Source organism: Chaetodon auriga, chromosome 20 (genome assembly GCF_051107435.1).
Source record: "Chaetodon auriga isolate fChaAug3 chromosome 20, fChaAug3.hap1, whole genome shotgun sequence".
NCBI classification, from domain to species: domain Eukaryota; kingdom Metazoa; phylum Chordata; class Actinopteri; order Chaetodontiformes; family Chaetodontidae; genus Chaetodon; species Chaetodon auriga.
The window spans coordinates 14,025,833-14,035,395 of NC_135093.1; the positions used below are offsets into that span (position 1 = coordinate 14,025,833).

Consider the following 9,563-nt stretch of genomic DNA (forward strand, 5'->3'; position numbering starts at 1 on the left):
CAAGCCACGGCCCCCTGACAAAGATCCGACCCTCCCCCCCCCGCCTGATAGAAAGTGCTTTGGCAGGATGCCAGTCCGAGACGCGCTATCAGCTGCTCACATCGTGGGTGACAGTTGGCAAAAATATGATCATTTACGTATGAGCCCCCACATGTTTGTTAGTGGAGAAGTTAGGGGTGAGTTTGACCCGAAGTGCAGGGGGCATTTCAGGTCAGAGGAGGCAGATGCACGAACTCAGAGGCCAGGGGAGGTGATGTGAAGACGGCATATACAAGACTTCACTTCCCATTATACATTTTCAAGGGAAATAAACGTTTATTAACATTTAATATTATTTTCAGTTCAATAATTACGTTCCCAAAAACGTTGGAATGTGTGTAAAACAAATACAGCAGAATGTGATCATTGCTGATCCTTTTTGACATATACTCCACTACAAACACTATAAAAACTGAATATATTTAATGTTTTCCCTCATCGACTTCATTGATTTTTGCAAATATATGCCTATTTTGAATGTGATGGCAGCAACATGTTTCAAACAAGTTGGGACAGGAGCATCGAAAGAGTACTCCAACATTAACAAAAGTTCATTATTTCCTCGTGCACTCGATGAATCACTTCCTAGAAATTAATAATTAGTCTTATCGCGCAGCAGCTGTGAAAGCAGTGTAAGATTTATCAGTGATTTCATTTTTTTAATTGGGCATTTTTGGCTCCGGGCATTAATCTATTTGCTATCGAATGGAGGAAGTAGCTCTGGAGCTTTATCGCCAGCCTCAAGTATCTTCTTAATCAAAACATATGTGGGTTTTGGCAGCGATGTCTGGGTGGAGAGGGGGCGCTGCTGGAGATAACACCAGTGTGCTTCTACAGATAACAAGCGGGCATGACACACCGTCCGACCTCTCAGTGACACTGACTGGCACACACACCAATGGGTTTATCATTTATGTCAAACTATATTTGTTTTGTACCCTTTTATATCGCTCACTGGGAAATGCTGCAGTATGCTCTTCCATTTTTTCAACACACATGCATATATTGTCCAAACACTGATTCACACACAGCCTTTCTGTTGTTTTCAGTGAAATATTAAAACTTTTAACGCATATTACTAAATCAATATTGCGCCTTGATGATGACTGAAAAGCTGTTTCTTCAGCTTCAGTAAATGATGCTTCCTGTAAGATAAAAGCCAGAAGAGCTCAGGATGCAATGATGGTCCTGAGTGCTGGAAACAAGGTCGAGCTTGCAGGTGAAAGGAGCAGAAGGACCACAGGACGAATTATCATTAAATAATAACGCCAAAGAAAATCTAAATATAGTGTGCTAACTTGGAAACTTTGTAAATCTGCAAGACTATCAAAATTTTCCAGAAGATTCTGGAGGAGTCTGCAGTTTATCTCAAACGCCTCATCTCCAGCCTATCGCAGCTGACCTCTCCATTAGGGCGGGGGTCAGCTTTGGACAGTTAAATAGACGGGGGTCAAAGTGAAGCACTATTCCGCCTTTTCTTTCAAGCCTGAACAAAAGTTAAACAACAGCCGCCATGGTTGTGTGGACTGAACAAGAGTGCAGTATCATCAACAGCATCTTTTCCAGCCTGGACTATGAGGACATCGGCCCCAAGGCTCTGGTCAGGTACGGAGAAAACACCTGTCCTGACACCCAGCTGCTAGAGCTGAGACACACTCAGACTGTTCCTGGAACATCCAACAGAATCTTTCCGGCCTGAGTCTTTAACCGACTTGGCTGTCTCCTCCCCCCGCAGGTGTCTGATCGTCTACCCCTGGACTCAGAGGTATTTCGGCGCCTTCGGTAACCTCTACAATGCCGATGCCATCAAGACCAACCCGAAAATCGCAGCCCACGGCATCACCGTGCTGCACGGCCTGGACCGGGCTGTGAAGAACATGGACAACATCAAGGCCACCTATGCCGAGCTGAGCGTCCTGCACTCCGAGAAACTGCACGTCGACCCCGATAACTTCAAGGTAAAGCTGCAGCCTCTCACCTGACAGGCAAACTTTGACGTCGCAGAATCTGACCTATATGCTGGATATCAAAGCCCATATTTACCAAAGGAAATTTCACTCCAAGCCATGTCACGGTGTAGATTAAACAGATTTGTATTTACATTCTTGCACGTGCACATTAAAAATGTGTTTTCCTCTGTCCGTGCAGCTGCTGTCTGACTGCTTGACCATCGTCATCGCAGCCAAACTGGGAAAGAACTTCACACCAGAAGTCCAGGGCGCCTTCCAGAAGTTCCTGAGCGTGGTGGTGTCCGCTCTGGGAAGGCAGTACCACTAAATGCAGCATCTTTTCTCATCTGGACACGCGAAGGAGACCAAACATCTGTTCTACATATGTTATGTGTCTCCACAATAAAGAAATAAAGGCACGCTGAAGCAAAGCTTATTTGTTGTCGCTATTGTTTCTTCGATGCGCGCGTAATTACGCACAGTCATCACGTTAGACCGAGGTCCGGTACTGATTGAGGAAGGCGCAGAGGCAGACCCAAATGAGAAACTGTCGGATTAAAAAGTCCATATTATGCAAAGACATAAACTCAGTTGATGATCAGAGTTCGTGCAGCTTTTTAGAAGGAAAATTCAAGCGATTTTCAAGCACTTTCACGGAAACGAACAATTTCTACAAAATAAAGTTTACAATTCCTTTATAGCCACAGCAATACACACACACATACACACATACATACACACACACACACACACACACACACACACACACACACACACACACACACACACGTATATAATTGCATTTTTTGCTGATTAAATGCATGCAAATTTCGACACCAGGGGGCAACAAACAAATATGACGAAGAATCGCTCCAATTCAAAAATGGAAAGATTTGTGCTTCACACGAGTGACTGTGTGGATGAAACACAAGATCATAATGAAAAAGTAGCATTTTTCAAGGAGTATATTTGAATTCAAGCATATTCCTAACACAACCTTTAAAATCAAGCATTTTCCAAACTTTCAAGGCTTTGTATGAACCCTGAACGGTGCTCTGCAATTTCTAGAAACCTACCGACCTCTCTTTCTATTTTATTTATTTATTTATTGGGTTGTTAGAAAATTGAAATGTCCTGTGGTTTCTATACTATTGCCCTTATCCAGGACACATCAATGTTTGGCGGTAGATGGAGTCGGTGGCGGACTGCACACTGGGCCATACTGAGATCATTTTTATCATGTTTTATCTACCACAGGAGCATCAAAAAGAGAACTTTTGCAGTTTTTCTTCAAACCCCAGCTTATGCCTGTGGACAAAGTAGATGTTAACTTTACTATCTTGTCAGCAAATCTCTGGAAAACAAGATAAGATGCATGTTTCACAGTAAGTAACCATGAACAATTATGTGCTACAGACTAAAGGCTAAATCCTTTTGAATGCTCTAAGGTTTTCGGTGTCATCTGAGGACAAACTGGATGTTTTTTTTTTTTTTTCGTCTGACGCTTCATCTCATCACGCACTTGGACTATCTCAGACTGCAGCTCAAAACAGATAAGAGCTCAAACCCAAAGGAGCCTCAGTTTGAAGCCACATAACATCACAGGACACCTGACAGAAGTAATAATAACAGAATATTTTCTGCCTTCTTATGTGCTCGTTATTGGCCCAACTTGCATTAGTGTGATGTGGAAACTTGAATCCTCCAATCAACACACACTCACACACTCAGAATGAGCTGTTCAACTGTCATGCATAGATTCTGGATTTTTGATGGACTAGATGTCACTTCAAAGAGACCAGCATAGAAAACTTTATATCATTAGCAAAGTCAAACGTTTCTGGATCTGTCTTGTATTCATTTATTCAAACAAAGACAGAAAACATCAGCTCTCAGACGGGAGCCGGTTCATAGTACTCACAAACGACACATCACTAGTTTTCAGGTGTTAATGATATGAAATATGTAATATAAAACAAGATGTCACACAGTCCGACATCAAAAACTTTGAACAAAAATCTGTTTTTTGTTTGTTTGTATGTTTTGTTTTTGAATTGTTATTCTATTTTTCTCTGAAACTACCAGAAATTCTAACCATATGAGATTTCTTTTATTCTAATTCATCACACACTTACATGAGGCTGAGAAACACTGCAACTCCCGTTACATCCAGCAGGTGGCCCCATTTATCTGTTTTCTGAAAAATGAAAGAAGTCCTTGACGCTAATTGTAAAGCTTCAGTAAAGCATAATTTCAAAGTCTGACTGCGCTATCAGAGAATCTAGTTGAAGTAAGTCTTCTAACTCACTGCACATGTCTTTGTGAGCGATGCTGGTGGCCTCTGGTTTCTAATCTTCTTGTGATAATGTCATAACTCTTTGGTTTATCTTAACAAACATCAACTGACGAGGCACCAAAGAATGCTGCTTTACTGAGGGCATCATATTCACCGTTTATTTCAGGACCGGAGACAGCTCCCATTTAATCACAAGTATCAGCACCACGGACAGCTCCACATTTAATATAACATTTTATTTCAGCACCACGGACAGCTCCATATTTACTACTGAAACAATGAGTAGGTCAATTAATACACCACAGGTCTTTGGGGCTGGTGTGAAAGCTGTCAACTGAACCCTGGTGTGGATCAAACAATCAGACTGAGACCCTTGAGAGGAGGTGGTCTTGGTCCGGTCCCAAACAAAGTCACATGATTTGTAGTGATGCATTTTGGTTCACTGGCTTTTTCTCTGTGTGAAAAGAAAGAAAATTGAAACAAGGGGAAAATGCTCAACTTCACCAGCTTCTCAGCTGATTCAAAGCACAGCTAACCAGCCGTCCTCACTTCAGTCTGACAACCCACATCTTTAAAAAATTTGGACTGACGACACAAACAAAGTGAGACAAAGGGTTCACTACTTTTGAGCCTTTGTCCTGAACCTATGGCTGAAAAGTTCTGTGCATATAGATGGATTGATATATGAATGTACTTTATTGATCCCAAATTATACATACATAAATACATACATACATATAAACACACATATATCTATATATACACACACATAAATTGAAAATATAGTGTACTTTAATTAACCGTTCAATTTACAAGCATTACCCTTTTCTCAAAGCAGATGTGTTATCTTAAGTTATAAAAACATATGGACACCAGACGGAGCTTCTTCTTCTTCTCTCATATATATTTTTTCAGCACTCACCTGTTGCCCCTCTGGTCGAGTCGGAAGCGCATCTTCGGTCGGGTGAAGACGGACGGTAAAGCCCATCTGAGGCTGGGTGTAGTTGTTGAAGTTGGTGAATAAAAACAGGATCATCGAGCAGGTCAGGAATAAATTATTTCTTCTTCTACGGTCGGTAACTTCTTCTTCTTCTTCTTCTTCTTCTTCTTCTTCTTCTTCTTCTTCTTCTTCTTCTCGATTAACCAATCAACTAATCGTTTCAGCTCTGCTTGTATATATTGGTTTGCCCAGTAGTTTAATTTATAGCAATGCATCACATTCTTTAAGCTCTTCATATGTTTTCGATGTAAAAGTTTTCATTTTTAAAGCAGCAACTAACACTGTCAGACAAGTGTAGTCAGAAATCCCCTCTCTCATTTTGCTGATGAAATCTGTTTAGTTTTATGACTTCCTTCCATTTAGAATTTTTTCATCAGTCTCTGGGTGTATCATCCTACCAAATGATGGCGCTGTTGCAGTACATATAAGCCAGGTCTGCCAGCTGTTATTCTGCTGCTATCCAGTAGGCCGCGCTGTGGTCCAAACTTATGAGTTCAAACCTCCAGTGAAAGGCTTTTTTCAAATTTTACATTAACACATTTCCTAAAGGATACTGGAAATGTATAGCTTAATTTCATTAAAGTTTCAGGCTGCCATTTATTCCCATTCATGCCAGTATGGAATGAAAATTCATTTGTAGACATGTCAAATTAGTAAGTTTACACACTGCAGGAGTCATCTCGGTATGTCATCATGTACAAACGATGGTGGCCAGTTCAAGCCAGGGCGCTGATTAGCTCTGCATACTCACTGAAACTGAAATTGGGAAGCTTCTTCCTGAACAGGTCTTAAACATGTGATTTCAGAACATACCCACACACGCTGAAATGCTGACCACAGTCAACAGGAAATGTGTTAATTGCACATTTTATTATTACAAGACATTGCATAACAACAACCACACACACATAAATATTTCAAATCCTATAAAGGGTTCATATACTTCCTAAAAACACCAGGATGGGTCTCATCTGTATTTCTCGGCGAGCACGGCTGCGAAAGCTGACAGGTACTTGTCCATTGCTGCGTGTGCAACCGGTGTGAAGTCCTCGCCCATATGACAGGCCAAGGTGACGAGCATACAGTGTGAGAAAAGCTGCAGAGAAGGTAAAAGTTTGTTACCGACAAATGGCTGAACGCTGGATCCAGTCGGGCCTCAGAAAAAACAAATCAGATGACAAACTTATTCAGATATCAGTATTTTAGGAATCTTTTACCTGGAAACAAACCAGTTTCTGTAATATGTCAAGTGGCCAGATTAGACCAACAACTGTACTGTTACTTTTGCAAATAAGTTGAAGCCAGTTCACAGTAAAATCCTTCCAGTAGGACCTTCAAACTTCTGCAGTGACCCCTGCAACGCAACACTGAACACTGCAGTGTTCAAAGCCATGTGTAAATAAAGACAGAGCTTCAGATAGCTGTGTACAGGACCCGCCCCCTCAAACACACAGAAACACACACACACACACACACACACACACACACACACACACACACTTCCAAAATGCTCTAACAACACCTACATTGCAAACAACAGAGAAAATCATGCAGCCTAACGGAAGTGCTGAATGTTTGCATTGTTTCCAGACGACCAAGTCACCCCTGAATCTCTTACATTTAGTTATAATATAATGCAGTCTTGTAAGACACTCGTGAGATTAGAGTTTATGATAATGCATGTTAAATTAAATGCTTTAATGGCAAACAACAATAGAAATTCTCTCAATGTGTGTCAGTATATTATATCTCTATAGGTGGTGAATATATTTCTGCTGGTGTTGGTTGATGTTGGAGCTGTAAACAGCTGCTGATGTCAGTGATTAAAACCTGGAGAACATCTAAAAGGCACCTTGAAGTTGGTCGGGTCGATGCGCAGCTGGTAGGCGTGCAGGGTCTGCAGGGGAGCCAGGCTGACGGCCAGCTGGCTGATGTCTTGGGCCCCCTCCGCTATGGCCAGAACAATCTTCTTCCCGTGGGAGAGCAGGTGAGAGGACTGAGGGCTGATGTCGAGGTGGGAGAAGTACGTCTTGGTGCCCGGGAAAGTGGCAAACATCCTGTGGAAGGGAAAGGAAGAGTGGAATCGATTGACCAGCACCAGCAGTACAAACTCAAGGTACTTTGAGTATTTCCACGTTATGCCACTTAATGCTTCCCCTCCACTACACCTCACAGGCACATATTTACTCCACTACATTTGTCTGACAGCTTTAGTTACTAGTTACTTTTCAGATTAGAATCTTTCATACTCCTCCTGTCCAGTGAAAACCACATATCTCCAAATTTGGTGATTTTAAATGTTTGTGATAAGGATTAAGTGTTCTTTTGTGGATTAAGAACATTTCTTAAGCTTGCTTTTTAGAGATAAGTGCTTCTGACAGGACATTACAAACATATGATGATTTTACAGAATATGATGCATTGCTGGACATTAAACTAATGAACAGTACAGAAAATAATCCAAATGAGCTCAAGCTTAAACATCTACAGCAGTAAAATGCAGCATACACCTGAATACAGAAGTGATATTGATCAAAATAACACCATATATATGATGATGATGCACTGTTCTAATCTAAATACTAAAACTTGATGATTATTGATGATCAGAGAAGGCGAGACATGGAGGCTGATCTTAACTACTGCCATCATCATCATCATCATCATCATTATCATCATCGTCATCATCATCAGTGTGGACTCATGTGAACATTTCACTCATCTTGGATCACTGCCATCTTTTATCAGCTCTTTATAGCCATCAAGTCTGTGGTTCGTCAATACTATATTAATAAAGGTGATCTTCGTAATTCCTCTGTAACACATGGTGATTTAGCCATTAATAAAGGGTCACGAGGGTCTGTGTCTTCATATGGGAAGTTTATTTATTTATTTATTTTGTAATTGTGATGGAAGCCTGAACATTCATAAAAACACAGCAGACTTTCTGTAGAAGTATTAACAGTTTATTTCAAATACACAGACGGTTCATATTTTGGAAATGTCTTATGAACCTACCTAAGAAGCGCATCAGACCCGATATCTTCTGCCACAGGAGTCAGTCTTGCCCATATGTCTGCGATGAGCTCTTTCTCCCTCGTTGACAGCATTGCAGCCAGAGGGTGAGATGCCTCTTACAGCGGAGGTCACAGTCAGATCCACTTCAAAATGTGCGTAAAAGGCGTTAATCAACCATTTTTTTTTGCGCACAAACGAGTGGTGAGCAAAGGAGTTTGAAGTAATAATCCTTTCCCTGTATGAAGAAGCCGAGGTGGAATGGCAAGAGTCTCCCTCCTCTGTTATCGGGCCGCACTCAGGCCAGGGTGGAGGCTCCAGACTGCTGCGCTATCTGCTGCCGTACGTGCGTCACGCAGCGCAGTTCTACCATATCATCAACGTGGATGACCGTAGCATTGGCTGCTGCGCGGGTTTCTGAGGCTGGGTCTTTCGGTGCCACATGTTATTGGTATTTTTTTTTCTTTTTATCTGTTCAAGGGTTGCTGAAATAAAGTTAAATTAAAAACTTACAGGGAAAGTTCATTATTTCCTTGAGCTTCAGTTGCTTACACCTGCACCTCTTTGAACTGTCTTAAAAATGTCTAATGCTACACCATGACATGAAAGAACACGACTAATAGGAGTCAGAGGCTTTATTTCTGCAGATATATTGCAGCAGGCTAGTATCAGTTACAGTCTCTCAGCTGCTGCTATCTGCAGCTCCATAAGCCGCTAGTCAGGGGACAGTGGGCGGGACGCCAGCCTGCACCAGATACTGTGAGGACCACCTTGCTGCCTCACGCAGAGCACTTTAGATTTGCTGTGACACAGTATGCAGCTTTCATTCATGCATTTGGGCTGACACCATCACACAGAGACGCAGGAGAGCAGGCAGGGTCAACAGTGATTAAGAACAAGCAATAAGTGGTGACAGTTGTTTATCTTTTTGCCTATAGTCAGATAATGCTCCTGCTAATTTCAGTCTGGAGGCTCCTAGTGTGATAATCCAATTAAACATACATGAATTGCAGAATATGCAGATGTCCTCCAGTATGAGCTGCAATAACAAAGAACTTCACAAAGGGCCTCAAAATCAGGCAAACCAGGATCCGTCTTAAAGCTTTGGTCCTGTCAGTTCCTAAGTGCTCTTAAATCTTGATTCTGGACTGCACACAGAGGGGAAATCTTCAAATGGATTATGGAGTCTGAGACTGCCCTCAGTAGATCAGCTCTGGTTATAAATGAAGCTCTTGCAGCCAAACAGATTGCCAAGCAGTTGCAG

The 9,563-nt window shown here is 41.7% G+C and overlaps 2 protein-coding genes across 2 annotated transcripts; one reads left to right on the forward strand and one right to left on the reverse strand.

The window, feature by feature from the left end:
- The first annotated feature begins 1,552 nt into the window (after positions 1 to 1,552).
- On the forward strand, positions 1,553 to 2,348 carry LOC143339401 (hemoglobin subunit beta-1-like). Its single transcript, XM_076760600.1, has 3 exons — positions 1,553 to 1,644; positions 1,775 to 1,997; positions 2,188 to 2,348. The coding sequence occupies exons 1-3, from the start codon at positions 1,553 to 1,555 to the stop codon at positions 2,314 to 2,316; spliced, it is 444 nt and encodes a 147-aa protein (XP_076616715.1). The 3' UTR covers positions 2,317 to 2,348.
- Positions 2,349 to 6,134: 3,786 nt separating this feature from the next.
- Positions 6,135 to 8,629, reverse strand: hbae4 (hemoglobin alpha embryonic-4). The gene is made up of 3 exons (XM_076760601.1): positions 8,303 to 8,629; positions 7,137 to 7,341; positions 6,135 to 6,380 (listed from the first exon to the last, which is right to left on the reverse strand). Exons 1-3 carry the CDS (start codon positions 8,392 to 8,394, stop codon positions 6,252 to 6,254), a joined length of 426 nt encoding a protein of 141 aa, XP_076616716.1. The 5' UTR covers positions 8,395 to 8,629; the 3' UTR covers positions 6,135 to 6,251.
- Between the last annotated feature and the right edge of the window lie 934 nt (positions 8,630 to 9,563).